The sequence below is a fragment of the Grus americana genome, chromosome 3 (genome assembly GCF_028858705.1).
Source record: "Grus americana isolate bGruAme1 chromosome 3, bGruAme1.mat, whole genome shotgun sequence".
In the NCBI taxonomy this organism is placed as follows: domain Eukaryota; kingdom Metazoa; phylum Chordata; class Aves; order Gruiformes; family Gruidae; genus Grus; species Grus americana.
Window position 1 is genome coordinate 3267894 of NC_072854.1, and position 18846 is coordinate 3286739.

At 40.9% G+C, this 18846-nt stretch overlaps 1 protein-coding gene across 1 annotated transcript in view; it reads right to left on the minus strand.

The window, feature by feature from the left end:
- Nucleotides 1-1645: 1645 nt before the first annotated feature.
- PINX1 (PIN2 (TERF1) interacting telomerase inhibitor 1) overlaps nucleotides 1646-18846 on the minus strand; it is a 59772-nt gene continuing 42571 nt past the window's right edge. Inside the window, exon 7 of the mRNA XM_054820894.1 lies at nucleotides 1646-3026. Within this exon, the coding sequence (XP_054676869.1) occupies nucleotides 2421-3026 (606 nt within the window). The 3' untranslated portion in view covers nucleotides 1646-2420. The remainder of the gene's footprint in view (nucleotides 3027-18846) is intronic.

An 18846-nucleotide genomic window follows, 5' to 3' on the forward strand; every position in this document is an offset into this window, starting at 1 on the left:
ATTTCCTGGGATAAAGTGAAATTCCCACTTCTTGTGCAAATACAGAATCTTCTATTTGTAGCTGATAGTTCAATCTGAGCCAGATTTAAATCTTAGGTACACTGTGCTTAATTGGAGTAACAGCATAAATTTAAAAGATTTATTCCTGGTTTTATTCTTTCTATAACTAACACTGGAATCTGGCCAAACACTCCTAAGAATTAGCACATAGAAACCCATGGAAGATTAATACAGAGAACAAACAAACAAGCCCAGCAGTATTTGGAGAAGGAAACCCTATTCCTGGACTAGCACCTTTTGAAATTGAAATCCCAGAGAGACTCTAAAGTTTAGCTGCTTAAGAGTTAAAAAACAACCAACACTGGAACCAGTCTGGCTTTTGGCTTCTGCTAACAAACAAAAATCCAAACTTGGGGTGAAATTAGAAAGGCTGCTTTGAAGGGCACCCACAAAACTTAGGATGCTTCCATGTAACATGAAAAATTATTTTGCTGTCTTCGTCCATTAAGATTAATTTTTTCACCTCGAGCATGGAGCTTACTCATGACTCTATAGCAACCGCATGGTATTAAGTGGTATTTTGTTTAAGGAAGCCAGGGAACAAACCCAGCCAAAGCAGCGTCATAATGGTTAATATCTGGACAGCGCTGAAAAGCAAATGCTACAAGGGTTAAAAACTACTGGCAATCCAGGGTGAAACACAGAGAAAGGCATCTTGTTCTCCTTTACAATAAGTAAAACTACAGTCACTTTGCTGCAATAAATGAGCATGTCCTGAGGCAAGAAAGGTGCATTGCAAACCAAAGTATCTGAAAAAGGAAGAGTTCAGCTGCAACTAAAACGTCCGAAACCATGTGGACTGCGTGCTTCAGACTAAGTTTTTCCCACTGGACAATAAAAGCAGCTTAAGGAAATTTTTTCATATTAACATCTGCATCTTGACAATGTTTTTCAAACCACGTTAAGCAACTCAACTGAGCTAAGACAATAAAAAAAAAAGTACCCATTTTATTCAGCAGAGCAGGCCAATGGGATGTTTTAGATTTACGCTGCTGAAACACAGCCAGGTCCAAAGTCAAATGAACAGCTAATGGATTTGAATTCTGGTCAGCTCCTCTGGATGATGCCATGATAACTGGCAGGCTTTCAGGGCTGTGCTGTCAATTTGCTGTGGCCAGAGCAGAACCAGAACCAGACTGGAGGATGGTGAATGCTTCTTCACATTCCACCACTCCTGAGCTCACCCATCTCTTCTGACAGCACTCAGCTGAGTGGGACTGAGATGTCAGAATCCATCCCGAATGTTTAAGCTCTCATACAAAACTGCTGCTGGTGGTGCCGAGTTCCAGCATCACTCATTTCCAGGTTCACAAACAGAAACAAGCCCTAATTTGGTTATAAATCTTTTCAGTGTATAAATGGCAATACTAATGCATCTGACCCGCTATGCTTTTAAAATCTGTTCGGTCTCCTAATTTCACAGAAAACCTTGCTCCATCCAAGACAACTTTTTGAATTCCAGATGCACCACTGAAGGTACCATGAACGTTGCCTGTGACCCAAAGATTTAGATATGGTTAATAAAGGCCAGCTCCTTTAGCTTTGCTGCAGTGTTACAATTGCTTGATGATAATCAACTACTGGCTAGGAAACAAAGGGAGGTTTATTTATTTCGTTCTTTAGTATTGACACTCAGGTGTAAACCTTTAATTAGACTAAGTATTTTGGGAAGAAATAACAATCATTTGATATGAAAAAGGAGATAAATGAAAAAAAATTAGACACGACTTTGCAAAAATCAATGAAAAAATACAGACAGTTTTGCAAACCCCCTCCCGCTTTCAAAAGTGGAGCTGGGCTATCAGAAGTGAAAACAGCATTGGCTTTAATAATAAAGGCAGTAGTAGGGTGACTTTTTTTTCCCCCCTCTCCCTGGATTGAGAAAAAACCCAGTCTGTGTGAAGCAGCAGATAGTAATTCACTGGCTTTCACAGTCTTAACTGCAGTGGTTAAAACCAGGCCTGACTCTGCTTGCCGTTATACGACTTGAATGGAGTTGCACCAGAGTGAATCTGGGCTGAAGGCAGCACAGGGTCTGCTGTGTTAAAACATAGCTCTTGCAAAAGCCACCAAGGTGACCCGTCTTACTGGAAGAGGCAAAGCTGAACTGGTTTTTATCAAGTCTTGCTTTGCAGACATGCAAGGCTTGGCCCTACGCATGGAGACCTTTTTAACATGGCGCTGAAGCTCGTGGCCTGTCATCATGTTCTCCCTTGAAAGAGCTATATTTAAACACAGTCTGTGGTTTCAGCTGCAGGTAGAGCAGGGTGCTCAAGACTGGATTACATCGTGATTACACAGACTTCTCTAACCTGATAAAGTTCAAATCACCTCAGAGTCCCAGCTTGACTCTTAAATGGTTAAATGTGCTTGCAGTGCTTCTTCTTTTTTCGCTGCGCTCCTTCGATACACTCATCTGTCTCCTCTTTTTGCCTTTTGTGTTTCTTCTTATGGCGTTTCTTTTGCTTTGCCTCATAGTCCTTTACGCCGAGATCTTCCCCATCAGATATTCCCGTATACATTTCTCCATTGCCCATATTTTCATCACAACTAATGCTTTCGCCTTCATGCTGTTCTTTATGTTTCCTTTTCTTTTTCCCAGAGTGACACTCCTTTAACGGAGCATCCAGTTCCTTTCCATTCAAGCTACCTATCTTAGACTGTTTCGCTTTTGGTTTCTTGCAATACTCTGTACTGTCTGCTTCATCTCTCTTCTGCTTCTTCTTTTTCTTTTTGGCTTTGGTTTTCAGTTCTTCTGAAGGCTCCAAAGCTTCGTCAGCTGTTGGGCAGGAATTGTCCACCTTTGTTTCTGTTTCATTCTGGGATCCCTTCAGTTTTGCCATGCGCTTAGCAAAATATTCCTGTACAGTGAGAACACTCTTCACTGTATTGTAAGCATCTGCAGGCTCAGATAGCCAGTGGTTTCTCTTCTTCTCTTCCTGAGACTCAGGATCGGTAATATCCTCCTGCAAGTGAACAAAGAGGAGCAGGAGTGAGAGTCAGAAATAATGGCTTTACACATAACGGTATTTTTTTCCACACTAATAAGGAAAATATTTAAGAAAACATAAAGTGCTTTGAAAATTAATTGTAAAAGTATAGACTTTGGCAGAAGTGAGAGGCAGCCCTTAATGCAAAAGATAGCGTAGGTTTAGGGAGAAGAGGTGGCAGTATGGTAGGCAGCAAGAAAACACAGAACAAGACAATTCTCTGTTGTTTTGACTTTCTTGTTCTTTACCTACTCCTGTGCAACTCATGCAGATTATGTATAATACTGTCATACTCTGTGTATTACACTCTCTGTGCAAAGGCACATGTCTCTACAAGATATAAAACAACATGAAAAATAATACAGTACAATCTATTAGCCTGTGGCATAAAGGAAATCCCATGCCTGGAATACCTCTACACCAAAGTGCAAGAACTTATGATATACGGAGCAATCCAGCATTGATGCATCTCTTCCATCTTATCTGATCTTTAGAAATGTTTGTTTCGTAGCTCATTTACTGTCATTGTGTCCTAGATGTTGTTATTTAAACATGCTCCATTTGATCATACATTATCAGATGGCAAAAACAACATCACAGGTTAGATCTTACAAGGCTTCTGCATAAGCAAAATAAATAGCTGCTGAACTCTACCTGCAGGTGAATACCTATAAAAAGAGTCTAGTATCTAGAAAGTAAATATAAAACAAAAAGCAAAGTATAGCTATGGAGCTAGATGTTATGTATGGCATGAAGGGAATTGACTCTGAAAAAGCAACAAATGCAACAAGATGAAAATACATAACTTGTTAAATTATCTGTGACTTACAAAATAAACAAGCCAAAAAGGCAGCTGAAATTCAGACTTGTTTACATGGATACTGAAGCACTCAAAAATAACCCTTTGTGGCATATCCTTTTGCTTGGCAGAAGTCACAAATGACTCCCGGAAATGTCCCAAATTTTACCTTTTTTAAATTTTTTTTTTAATTTTATTTTTAATTTTTTAAAGCCTCCTACGAACTGCAGGTAACCAAGCATACCCCTCTTGATGGGAAAAGCTGAGCAGGTAAGAATTGTGTAGAATCCTTACCGACACCTGGCCTACAACACGCTTCTTGAACAGGAGGGAATCCGCTGCTATTACAGTCAAATGTGAGTATGACAGAGATGCTTCACTGTTTTTCCATTCATAAATGCACAGACAGATAAGAGCATCCACTCTACCCATGCATCTCCTATGCGAACTGAAGTGACTATAAAATGCAACCAAATCAGAGCAGTAATATTTCATGCCGACTTTTGCTGGTATAAACTGATACACAGGGTGAAGGCCAGCAGAGAACTGGGAGATACAAAACCACTTATCTCAACACTTTATGGTTATTGCGTGACGGTGTAGATAAGTGATCTGGCTCTCTTCAGGGCATCGTTAAACCTGCTAGCTGAAGTGGGGTTTATTAGGGTTTGTGAGTAAGGTTGTGCAGGTCTGACTCCTTATGCATCCATAACCTTTACTCACATGAGCAGGAATGCAAAAATTCGTGGCATTAGTGATGCATTACAAGTAGCGATTTCCTCATACATCTGCTTTCAAGAGAGCTATTCCAGTGGAACAAAAGTAACACTACACTTGAGATTCCAGTGATGTTTGTGTGGGCACTTACAAAAATTAGGTACTTTTCTTGTAGGAATGCCTTGCAGTGTACCTCCAGGGAAGCGTATGAAGTAACTGAAACTATTCGACTTCTGGCAAAGAAGTCTGCAAAGAGATGTTGAACATGGGGAAAAAAAGCCTGTATCTACACACATCTATACATATAGGTTACATTTGAAAGGGGAACCGCAATAGAAGTTTGACAAGACAGAATCCACAGAATAAATGGATTGAGCTATGTTTGTAGTCGCTGTCTTTTTAATAAGATATACCTCCCAACCCAAGCAAGCAGTTAGTCTGAATCAAAAATAGATGCCCTGCTAAAGCAGAGTTAAACAGGTCACTTTTCCTTTTCCTTCTACCCACAGCAGGATTTTGACACCTTGTATTGCAAAATGACAAACAGTCTCCTGGGTTTTCTGCTGCTGATGCCAGCCAGAACAGTTTCCCTCCCCACCCCAATATGTAAAACGTACTTGAGACCAGAACACCAATTACCCCCTGGCCAACCAGGAAAGGATTTATTTTCTCATTCCCTTGGTGACTTCAAGTCCTGACAACTTAATTACTGTAATTGAAGGCAAATATTACTTGATCTCTACACATTTCTTTTATAAAATACATTAGGCATTAAAAAAAAAGTTCCTTTGGTTAAGCTGAGGAGTTCAGAAAGTATGCATGATCCCAGAAAATAAGAACCTTGCTCAGAAACTCCTTTATTGATAAGAATTTTAATAACCATGGGCCACTGAACACAGAACTAACAGGGCATGGAGACAAGCAAAGAGGTGCCAACCCTAGAAAACCTCTCAGTTTAGGAAAAGCTTATGTGAAACCATAAATCACCTGGAAGGGCTGTTAAATGCCAGAAGTGTTCCTGCTCCCGTGATGTACCTGTCCTAGTAGCCATGGGAACACCATTGAACTCTAAACATGGGTTTTCTCTAACCTCTCGACAGGAGACTGGCGGCATATGCAATTCCTCCCCAGTACTTGCATATAAAGGTTTCAAAACAAAATAAGATATACGTACTCAAATGTGTTTCTGCAACTTCTAAAAAGCAATTTATTACACAAGATAAAAGACGGAAAGAAACACTCCCACTCTGCAGAACTAATGATGCTGTAAAAGGAAAAGAGCAATCGCACTGTAATGGGTCAGAGGCCTGAAGATCGGGCTTTGGTGGAGATACGCGTGTCCACACTGCAAGTTCCAAAATTGCCAACGAAATCGGGCTGAGCGGATGAAGTTAAAAGGAGTTGGGAATACTGGCCTCTAGGGAATTGGTAGGATGGTCCCAAGCAAGAGAAAAGGATTGCTTGAAACATGGTGTTAAATGTGGAGTGAGTAAGAGGAAACAATAGGAAAATTCAAGGAGAGGCTGGGAAGTGCACAGGAAAAGATGAAGGTCAATTATAGCCAGAAGTCCCCTGTAAATATCATCTGTTTATGTAATTAGTTAAATGTATGGAAAATAATTTGAAGCGCATAAAGGACTCCAAGTACCATCATTTTTTTTCTGCCTGCTTTCTTCACTTGAGACACACAACGCTGATTTAATCATTAAGTTAGTGCACTAAACTTAAAGAGTGAAATCCTGGTTCCCTCGATTCCTTGAGGATCAGGATTGCATCTCTAAGGCATCATAATCTCAGAGCACCTTTCAACCACAGTTAATTAGTGAAGAAAAAAATAGGAGATTAGGGTCAACTATACACAAAAAACAATTCACATCACATTGTGAAAACAGTTTGGCAACAGGAGAAGCTCAAAGTGGAAAGTATTTAGACATCTCATGAAATCAAATGAGTTTGAAACCCAAATATCTTTGGAGGTTTAAGACCTTAGGTTGAAGAATTAAAATCCAAAAAGAACAACTGCATCCGCACATTACTCTGGGAGGAGATATATGACCGATCAGCAAAGACAAAGGATGGCAGTACGTAAGCAACAGAAGCAGCTTGGATTAATTCAGTGAAGTTTCCCTCTTCTTCAGACTGCAAGTGTTTGTTTCTTAGCACTTACAGCTTAGAATAGGGGAATAAAAAAATCTACTATACAGTCTCAGATCTGCCACATACAAACTACAATTACTTAAGTTATTTCACATGCCTTTGCTTCCTCATTTGCAAATGAGGGGGTACTAATTCACAAGCAATTTTGTTAGCTGAAATTCACAAAAATGACACAAAAGGAAAAGTACAGAAGGGGTGAGCATAAAGGCAGAATAAAACTAAACTATAATTTCAGCAGATTCTCTCTGAAATTACAGAAAATGGGATAGATGAAGTAAGTCGAGGCTAAACCTCTAGCCTGAGTTACAAGGCAATCACACGATCATTCATAGCTTTAAAACGCAACTCTGCAGTCTGGCTGAACCACAGTGATTAGTTACTTTCTTGTTGAGAAACCATAACAATGAGATTAATATAATCCAGTTCTGTTTCTGCGACTTCAGATCCTCACTGCAGAGGTGTGTTGGGATGACCCCATGCAGTGCACAAAACTTGACAGGCAAGAACTGAGGGCATCCCTGTATCTTTCTAACCCAGGTCTAGCTGTAATGGCAAGAAGCACAGCAGATTATTCATGAAGAGTCACTCTGGAGCTTTGCAGACATTAAGGATGACAGAGTCTTGCTTTAAGGAGTTGACAACTTAAAGTTAAGTATAAGCATAAACATTTGGATTGGGATCAAACAGGCAAGAGAGTGAACAAAGACTTGTAGCATGATGAGTTTAAGCAGGATTAAAATAAATACATGCATAAATAAGGCCACGTACTATCAGTTCTCAAGTCAATTCCGGCATAAGAACAGGTACCCAGGAGGCTCTAATGTTTTCAATTTACCTGCTTAAGATTGGTATACTGCAGACAGCATCTTATGAAGAACTAATGATAACAGACTTCCAATACAGAAAGGGCTGATGCAAACAGAAAAGGGGACAATTTTCCCTGTGCTTATGAGGAAGAGGACAAGCGGCAGCAGATATGAATTCCCAACGTGAAACTTGGTAGTTGAACAAACCTATCAGTATATCTGTGAAGCCTCAACAACCACTGGGAGTCTCAACTATTGAAAGCAACTCAGGCAACTATCAGGAAAGCATCAGGCAGAGTTAATCCTTGCTTGGAATAGAAAATGGAAGATCTGGACTCTAGAAGCATCTTCCAGCCTCATAATGCTTTAAAAACTTAGAGAGAGATACAGTTTGACCTCCATAATAAAAGAGGGTTTAATGAAAGAGATAAAAACCAGGAACACTAAACCTGGAAAGAAGTGGTAAAAATTCAGGTCACCTGCAAGTTCCTTCTTTTGTTGACCCAGGTATTCCAATCACCAGGATACCTCATATAACCATAGCAAGGTTTAATTTTACTACTATTTATACTGAGTGCCAATATAGCAAGGAATCTACTTACGGGAAATGGAATGAAAATCCTGGATGTTTAATACCTGGCCGGGCTGTATGACGTGATACCACTTTTTCAAAGGACAAGTTCCAGTCACTATAGAGAAGCACTTTACTGTTTGACTCCATTAAAATAAATTCTGTGCTAGAATACATTGAAAAATCAGCTGCTACTTTGCAGTTGGGTATTAACTACTATATTCCACATGAACTATCAGCTCTGTCTCTTACCCAGTAAGGACAAGGAGAGAGGTTAGGAAGTAACTAATAGAAAGGGAAAAAAACCTTTTTAAAAAAAATATCAAACTATTTTCTCCATGGAATTATACAGATTCATTTTTGCTTACACCTGCCTCCATCTGACACGACAAAGAAGGAACAGTCAAGACTGCTCTTGTTGCAATTGAAAAGGCCAAGGAATTCTACTGTAGGAAATCTCTGCTTAGAATAATTCTGGGGTTAGTCACGGAGTCATTGATTGGAAATGACCTCTGGAGCCTCTGGCCTGGAGCAGGACTACTGCCAAGGCTGGACCTGGTCAGATTTTCATAGCCATGGAGTCATGGAAACCTCCGAGGATGGAGATTCCACAGCTATTCTGGATACCTGTTCCAATGTGGCACCGTATCCTTGTGAGGAGGTTTTATTACCACACAACAGCACCCATTTCAGTCTACGGTATAAATCTACAGGTGCTTGGTTTTCAAGTAGATTTACATTGTATCTGCTGACTCTATTTTTTATTTTAGTTTTAAATTCTGTGGTGATGTGCTTCTCTTAAAACTGCATTCAAATTCTCCCAGGCTGTCTTGTAATTCTATTTTGTATTTTTACCAAAAGCTCATCCCTCAACAAGTGGCCAATTTTAGCATTTTCATTTATTCTTGTAATTCACACATTACTACTTCTAAAATAGAAAGCCACTATCTATCTTGCTGAATATTATCTCTAGGTATCCAAAAAGCCATTTGTTTGTCATATAAACAATACATTTTTATTGTCGTATGACATAGTGGATCCCAGCCTGTTTCCATCAATGAAACGGGAGCCGTACAATAATTCGTGATACTCAGCCGGGTTTTGCCTTCAGCCTGAAAACAACAGTGTAACAGGAAGCAACAGGGTTGCAAAAGTGCAATGGATTAAATTTTGGCCAGAGACTTGATTACAATGATAGTCATGGGGATTCATTCCAGCTGTCATTATCATAGCCTGGTCAGTCCTACAGTATTAACAATTACAATACTAGCAGTTACACCACCTGTATTTCTAATGGCAGCTTGGGAACCCTGATGCTGTGTCGCACAGAGCACACAAACTTCCTCCTACTGTTCTTACACTTTTCAGGAAAAAAAAAAAAAAAAAAGGATTCATTTAAGTTTTAGAAAACAAAGGCAGCAAGTAAAAATCCACAAGCAGAAGGCAGCCTGTGAAAGGCTAAGGGAGAATACACACAAGAGGTGAAGAAGACTGAAGGTACAATGGGAAAGAGTTAAAAAATCAGCACACTGCAGAGAAGAAAAATCCTTTTCATATCTTGAAAGAGAGACACTTAGATATCCTTGTGACATCTCATTTCACTTTAGCTACACTGCTGAGGCCAGCAAAACCTCTTTTCCTTTGCATTTCCTTGCAAATTACATCTGTGCATTAGACGGAATATAAACAAAACTAAAGGAAGACATTTCCCCTAGGATCTCTCTATTGGCACGATACAGAGATCCAAACACAGTGACTTCATCTTCCCAGAAGCACCTAAATCAATTCTAACTGTTCTGTTCTCACCTTGAATAACAGAGGAAGTACGGTCCGGTAAAACGAGCACAGGACTGGGAAGGTCACGTTTCCCAAGTTCTCTTCCCAGCTGGTGGGAAACCCTGGAGAAGAAGTTATTCCCTCCAGCTCTGGCACAGGCTATCAAATCACAAAACATGCCTCATCAACTATATGAAACTTGCAGCAAAGTTAAGAGTTTCATTAAGTGTTTCTAAAGTGCTTTGAGATCCTTCAAAGAGGCATCGCAGACGTGCAAGGCGCTATGTAAGTGCTGGAATAACCCCGCTGTCCCACTCACCTGACAGTGCTACATGGATATGACACTTAACAGTGAACAGACACATTGCAATTTTTGTCTGTTCTGTCATATACCTGTATATAACCAAATCGCCAAGAGACTCTCGAATACAGTATTTTCAAGGAGTGGGCAGGACTATAATCAAATCAGTACAGACTGGTTTTTTTGTCCTGTACCCATACTCTAAATGCCAACGCCTTTGAATGTCCAGGACAGTCATTCCAGTACTGCAGGTATTATCCACGTGGCAGCAGTACTGTAAGGCACACTCAGAAGCAATCCAAGTCATCTTCATGTAGTAGTTTACTACTGCCATGTCATTCTCTGGGCACTTTTCATTATCCCTTTGTAATTTGTGTGGGATGGGCAGCTGCTGTTAATCCTTTCTAATCAGGATTCAGAAGACCGAACTCTTCTTGATTCTCGAGTTGAGGACTTATAACTCTCAGATACAGCAGAAACTTAAGGGACTAGATGAGAACTAACAAGTGGGCTTGGCCAGCCAAATTGCGAATACAAAGGTATTAACAAGGTCTCTGAAGATTTAAGATGCCGAGATAAGCCACTGAGATAAAGGATGCAATAAAAATCATTGGAAGTACCCAGAGGAGAGAAAGGAGTTCTGGTAACAATTCTCAGAGCAAGCAGAGTCAGCATCACAGCTTGGCTTCTAGCAGAGGAAACTACAATAACACCTGCCTATGTAAAACTTCACTTCTATCTCTTTTCTAATAATAAATGTAGAAAAGCGTATCTGTATATAAATAAAATGCTCCTAGGAGCACTTGAAGCAGATAATTTAAATGGCCAAACCTTCTCTCCTTTCCCCTTCCCCTTAGAAAATGCTTCTCAAAAGGAAAATACTTGAAACTCTCCCGCTTCTTTGCTCTGAGCGGGTAGTATGCAAGGGAGCTGATCCATGTATGAAAATCAAGTCAGACTACTGTGCAAGGGTACAGACATTTCCTGTTTTTCAGTACAAGCCGTAGCCGAGGAGCTGCTGAGAAATACCTTGTGTCACTTTTTAGTCACTTATTTGTTAAGTGTGCCTTCATCATGACTTGGTTCCTTTTCTCTAAGCAGGTGTGAAGAAGTATTCGCAGCACAGGAAAATTAATCAGAACATTACAATTTACAGCAGCATAGACCATAAATACCAGCAAAGCCCTCCTGCCTGAAAGCGTGCAGACTAAGAGACAGATGCAGAAAAACAAGACAAACAGCAAGAATGAGAACTGAAATCTGAAATACAACTGCACGGATGCGTGTGCACATTTTTTTATGTCTCTCATCTCTAAGGGTCTGAAGAAAAGAGTCTGAGGAAAGGGTTTTATTTTTCAAGAAATATCACTCATGCAGCATACGTGCAGTTCGTATGGATCTTATTCTTGTCTTCAAGAACTCACACAGTACAGCCCTGCAACTATAACCAAGCCAGGCACAATCTCCCTGCAGCCGCCTTTCATAAATTTCTGCATTTTTTTCTTAATCATTCCCTTTAGTTTTGGTGCTTCCTTGCACAACTATTCTGACAAGTCAACTCCTCAGATCAATTCAAATTCAAAGCACCAATCCTCTCCCCCCACAAACCAACTCAACTCTTCTACACTATGCTTCATAACACTTCACCATTTTCAATCACAGACCGAAGCATTTAACTAACCGTATTGCCCATGTCCTACCTTACCCTTTAACTATCTGATATGTGTAACATCCTGCCCTTGTTCTGTCCATCATTTTATTGTAAGCTCTCTGGGGAAGCAATTAGCCCACATGTGAGCACTATATAACATAATTAACAAATAATAACCACTGAGAAATGTAGGCCAAAAAAGCAAAGTTATCGGAGCAACATTTCTGCAGAGACTTGTATTGTTCTGTACTCACTTGCAGCGTTAGCTTCCAAGTTCCTGGAGGCACATATTATACTCCAAGCAGCATAAAAGCAAAGGTGAACACTGTGCTTTAAAGAAGACGTCAGATGTCCTGACTTTATTTGAATTTACAGGCTTTGCTATTTTTCCACATTCATTAACATTACCAGTAGTTAAGTATTTACACAGAACACTACAGTTAATAAATTTCAGAATTCGCAGTGAAAGGCTTATAATTTGGCTCTAAATTAACTTTGGCAACAAGAGTATCAAAGGAAGGAAAGACAGGATGACTGTAACCCTGAGCAAGATGTAACACAAACACTGTAAGTGACATCATTTAGTACGGAAAAACTGCTTGAGGAGGCAAGGACAGAACCTCCATTCTTGGGTATTCATACCCACACTCTGTAATAGCTAGTAGCAAATGGCAGCAAGTGTTGCTGTCCTAACAGGCAAAGCCTAAAAACTCCCTCTTACTTCAGCAGAAATAAAATATTTCCCATTCCTGAGGCTTCCTACAGTAGGACAGGTATTTCAGCCTCTTGCACACTTGCTAGAAAGCGTAAAGAGTTCTGGGTATCCCTTCAGTACTGTCTCTATCCCCTTGATACTGAAAAATAAGTTTGGCTGTTAAGGTGCCAAAGCAATTGGACAAAGGTTTCTAATAAGCCTGAAGTAGATTTCCCGCTTCATGGGGATGTGGGGAGCTAAGGAAGCATGAAGAAGAATGAAAAAAGGGAAGAAAATGAGAAGGGATGAGTCTGGAGTGGTTATTGGGATGAAGAAAGATGGCACTTACGATGTACGGAAGAGGAGTAACGTTCAGGAAAGAAAAGGAGAAAGTATGCGATTACGTCTTCACGGTTCGCATCCTTGAATATGTTAGCAACAGTGACTGTACTCTGAAATGCTGATTTTAGATCCAGCAATAGCTGATCTTGTCTCGAAACACCAAACTGAGGTGGTCCCTACTGAGAACCTGACAGTGAACAGAACATTTCAGCCACAAAGCAGGTGGAAAACTTGTCATCGAGCAGTTGGCACTACTCTATGGGCAATCCCTGGAGACTACAAGTGCCAGCATGACCTACGCAGCCTTGTAGCCTGAGCAAGACAGAGCACGTATGCTGTGACCTGTAACAAAGATGCTGGCTTTTCATGGTCAGTTTGTGAAATCTGCAATCTGTGGCAGAACTTTGGCTCTATCAACCTGCAAAACAACTCCTGTTTTAACCTATGTAAGCAAGCCATTTGAGAAGAGAATAGCTTAGATCAGCATGTACAGTATCTACATTACCAAGGCCTGCTTCAATGCCAAAGAAAATCTTAACTATCCAAGTGAAGATGACAGGTCTTGTGCTTCAAAACTGATAGATAGCCATATGACGTTGAGATAGTTTGTACCCTTACAGTCAGGGTCTTATCTCAGCTCTTCTGCTCACAGGCAATCCAGCTCTGATCTCCCAAGCATTAAAGGTAAAAAACGTTTAGTTTATTTGTGTTTCACATCCGTACCTGTCCAGACTGCTCTTGGGTTTACATCACTTTCCTGCCCTGGGAGTAAAGAGCCTTACTTTCCACCTTCAAACTCCTCCTCAGACTTCATTTCCTTTGGCTTGCTTTCCATGGCTGACCTTTGTGTTTCTGCTGTTTTTCTTGCCTCCCTTTGACTCCTGCATCTCGCAAACCATAGCCTTCATTTCACACCCTTCTTTGCTGCTTCCCTTCTTCCTTACCTTTTTTTTTTTTTTCTTTTTTTTTTGGGTGATGGTTGCTTCTATAATTTTGACCTGGGTGAGTTTTAAAGACACACGCGTCTTTCATTATGCCAAGTATTAGCTTTATGGTACCACATAAAGATTTAGCAGTAATGTTAAAAATGACAATGAGAAAATCCCTGTGCCTGTAATTCCAAAAAGATTTCCTAGGATTTTATTATTAACACTTTATGTAGTGCCCTACGGGGAGTGAAGTGCTCTATGGTTGCCCAGTGAACCACACAAAACACATAACCTGTGCCTCAAGGGACTTGCAGGTTAAAGCTATGAGTGGGTACAAAACAATACAAATAATTGCCAGGTAGGCAATCCCACAGGCAGTGTGCGTGTTCCAAGCTGGAACGTCTCCTGGCACAGGAGCTTTGAAGAAGGAGTGGGAATAGGATGCTTATCGCAGCTTAACAGCAAAGTGCTCCAGGAATAAGCAGCAAAATGAAGAGAAGACTCAGGAGGAAGTGTCAGATTAAAGGAAAGACCAATTTGTTCCCAGTGTCTCACTTACTCCTAATACTCTGCTGTCTACAGGTAAGCAAAGGCAAACAGCGTAAACCACAGCTCTCCAGTCCCGCAGCCGCACCCTGGGAAGCTGTTCTGTTGAGAGGGAAGCGGTGCTGGTTGGGGTCTCCAATCCTTAGTGGAAGGCTTGTAGTTCACACAGATGTCCTAACTGTACTGAAGCAGAGAGAAACCAGATGCCAGACAGCACAGAAATTTTTGGTTTAGGTTGAGTGCTAAAAGGGTATAGAGAGAAGAAAAAAAATCCTTGCCCAACAGACCTAAGTGGCCTAGCATTTAGCAAAAGCTGCAGAAGCTATAAAGATTTTGTTTACTACCAGTTAGACTCTAACTATCCACCCTTAAAAGCTGCTTTCTACTTTTGCTTTACCTCCTTTCAGTCAGTCTTCCTACTACCCTGCTCTCCTTTCATTAGGTGAGCGCTCTGCTCATCCCTTCTGCTGCCTGCAAAAGCTGGGTGGTCCCTCCGTCTCGAGCGGAGCCCCACCATCAAGTCAGCCGGTCTCAAATCTCAGCAGTGACTCAGCAACGCCAGCTCAGTTTTATGTCTTCCCTTCGTTACCCCACACTTAATGCCGTAAGAAAAGCAGGGGGGTGGAGCTATGGAGTTTTTAAAGAAGTCATTCCAAGCACAGATGAAGGTCACGGCTACTCCAAGATCTGAGCTACGTTTTTCATTTAAAAAAGGATAGTTGTGGTAACTCTAAGCAAAGCAACTTGGCTTCCTGTGGCTTTGCATCTTGTGGCTGGATGACCACATATCTAATGAAGTGCAAGTTCTGATAGAAGCTGTTCCTGTGGTTACGGCATTCATAACGGCTTTCCTCTGTGGATTCTCTGATGTCTAATAATACAGTTGAGCCCAGCTGGGAAAACAATTTGTCTTTCCTTTTTATGTGACCATTTATTTTCATAAAGAGTAGGAATTTAATATTTGTAATGCTGCTGTCTGCCTATGTAATGTGGTTGAGATCAGTAAGAGAGGACAGAATAGACAAATGGAATAATAATATATGCTTAATTGACCTGGAAACCAGGCTAAAAATGAGGTAGCACTTTAAGTAGTTGAAATGATAGAAAAAGAAATTAAGTGTTGATAAATACAAAGTAATGCACTTGGGTAAAAGATAACCTAAAATTAAAAAGTTAGGAAGTCAGGACGTATTTCAGCAGTCCATCCAGCCTGCTACTGATAATTCTGTGCATCTAAAATGTGGTATACATTAGTAGTTGGATAACTTTAAAAGCAGCATACGGCACAGATATAGGTTAAAAAGAAAAACCATTTAATGCTGATTAAAGAAGTCCAAAGTCCCCAACAGTAAAGTTAAGCGTGGCAGCACTGCTTACCATTAATTCACATTCATACTTCCTTTAAACCGGTTTCTCTGACGTATCTCCTTCATGAGAACATGATTTGTGCTAAAAGGTAGGTGTTGATTTAAGATGGAAGTGAGGCTCAATGCGACATAGGAAAACAATAATGACAGTATACACCACCACTAAAGATGATTTAGAGTGAGTGGCTGATTCTGTGCTGAAGCAGATGAGAAGTCGTCACGGAGTCTGTCCCACCACCTCTGCTGCAGAGGAAATCACCGCTGGAAAAGGGGCAATATCATACAAATGGAAGTGATGAGGCTAAGGTGCAGATGGCAACTATTAACAAGACTATTTCTGCAGCAATCAACAACTCTTCAAGAAAAAAAGAATCCATGCTAAGTCATAGGTGGTAAGGAGCCAACACATCACTAAAGAGAAGGAATTGTTCAATTATTATTCTGGATGCGAGCATTGCAAACGCAGGCACTAATATCCATGTTACAACCTGTTATCAACCACAGCATGTTGAAGGGATTAAAAGCTGATGTCGCACCACCATTCCTCTTAAAATCCTGTGCCAGGCCAGGGTCTTCCAATTTCTCAGCTTAAATATCCCTAGAGTTGCAACATCAGACCAACTCTGTTTGTTCCTAATGAAAGAGGTGATTCACTTCCTTTCAAGAAGCTACACTGTAAAATGTTGATTAAAGCGCATATTGCCCCCAAAATTTAAAGCAGAGGGAAAAAGAATACAAAGTGAAGTGTAAAAGAAGATGGGAGTCGAGGGGAAAATCAAAGCAGAGAATTCACCAGGAGGTAGAGATTTTATCAAAGCGATTGGTTCATTAGGCAGAAAATTTGACTGTGCATTAACACTGTACAGTAGTGTTTTTCGTTAGTGAGTTCTTCAGGGCAGACACCTTTGTCTTTATACTTGTAAAACACCAATTAGTATCTTGGGCAGACTACAAACAAATCAACATTAAAACAAAGCAGCGAAATAGAACCATTTGTATATCCTGTTAAGCCTGGAGTCACTAGGACAGATTCAACTCTCTGGAGAGAGACCATATTCTCTTTTCTCTAATAGTCTTGCCTGTGTGCGCAGCACATCTGTAGCAGTTAAAAACCACAAACTTTGATTTATCTCTCTGCTTTGGTTCAGGAGGAGTTCACCATAGGATGCCACTCTGGGAATTCTTGTTACACTTTTCGTGCATGTGTATTCAAGCTAGGTTTAAATCAGGAACAGCGTAACTGCAAGGAGCAGAGTCCTCTGCAGGCTGCAAAGCCCACCCAACATTGCACAAGCCAGCCCCGTGGCATCACTGCTTTCCCAACATGCAACTGAGAGTATCTTTACACATCCTCTGAAGGGATACGGGCACGTTTGGGAGTTGAAAGACTGCTGGAATGGTACTGGAGGACTATATAGGGTGGCAGGAGCCAGACCGGGCTCAGCCTTGTCCATATGGTTGGACCGGGAAGGGTCCCTGGCACACGCTATCTCCAGAAGTCCACAGCGGGCTTTGTCTTGGAGAGAAACAGCTCATTCACTTCAAAGCAGAGTATGGGAGGGAATTTACTTATGTGGATGACTGGTCACCAGGATCCAGGAGGGAAAAGGAGGACTGAGTTATATCAGCAAAGGCATATGCTCAAGAGAACTTAATCCAAAGCCACCGCAAGCTTCCCTTTCAACCCGCCCTACCCAACACAGCATCTTCCCCCACTTCCCACACACACTTTCTAAACTGGAAAAGCCACTTAATATTGTTTAACTCCCTAAAATATGTTCAGAGGAGAGGTCAGACACAGCAAAAATCTCTTGGGTTAGGGTCATGGTAACGGTTAAAATGCCATACTACAGATTCAGAGTCTGAGCCTTCCCCTGATTCACGCTAAGGGCTGGCCAGGTTGTACTTGCTCTAAGTAGAAAGATGGTAATTTAGACTCATGATGAAAAAAAACTGAAAACATGCCAGCCACATCTCTGTCTGGCATGCCAGAAGCTATTAAAACCCTAACCAAGGCTACAAGTAGGAATGCATGATTTGGGGTTTGCGATTCCTAGAGCAACCTTAATGACAAAGGTTGGAAAAGAACAGCAGTCTTATCTCCATGTTCTACTCCCCATGGTAAAGAAATAATAATCTTAAATAGTAGTGACAGAGATGCAGTTTTAAGAGATGAAAAAGGCTTTCCACATTTAGTCTCAAGCACACAACAGACTCTGCAGTTCATGGAGTTCATATAAGACAGGCACCCATTCAGTGCTTTTTTTAAAAAAACATCTGTAAAGACTCATGCGAGCAGAGTTGATCCCTCTTAGAGAAAAAGCGATGAACTTGATGAGCCCTTAAGGTCCTTTCCAAACTTATTTTCTATGAAAAGAAACCTAATACACAGAAACACAAAAGAGAGGAATTAATAACTGCATCCTACAAGTGAAACATGGGTCCAGATCATCTTGCATCTTGTCCTGAGGAGCTCTGGTGGACAGCAGCTTGGTAACAGAATAAGGGTGAGATTTAGAGATTTCATGAAAGAGTTAAATGTTCAAATAGGTAATATCTGAATTTTGAAAGAATTTGGCCACCAGAGCTACTTCCCTGCAACAGTTACAAGAAGCTGCTGCCAATGTTAACATCAGAAGGCAGATACTGACAGGTTTTTTTTGCCCAGTCAGATGCCAGTATTGACACTCATTTAGACAAGCCAGTACAAACACGCATAAAAGGACATTTTCTATAGCAACGGCTTCTCAAGTAACTAAGGAATTTACTGACAGTCATGAAATCTCTGGCAGGCGGGTGGAAGGCAGTGGGGTTAGCTTCCCAAATGTCCCGGGGCACGGAAAAGCTGATGCGACTCACGTAACAATGGTTCCTACCGCGCTGCTGAAGCCTGGGTAGTCTGAGAGATGAGTGACAGCCTCCCTGAGCCATGCAATATGCAACAGGAATTATCGAAACTTGGTAACATGTCCTCTCGGACAGTGGCCGAGTGATGTGGACGATGGGTGACAAATTACAGTTGCAGGTCAGGCTCCTCATGAGAGGACAGAAATTTTTGCAGAACCAACAGCTACTTGAATTTTTCTTTGGACTGGAAAGCAGATGGCAAGATTCCTTACAGGAGAGTTACTGGCCAGTTG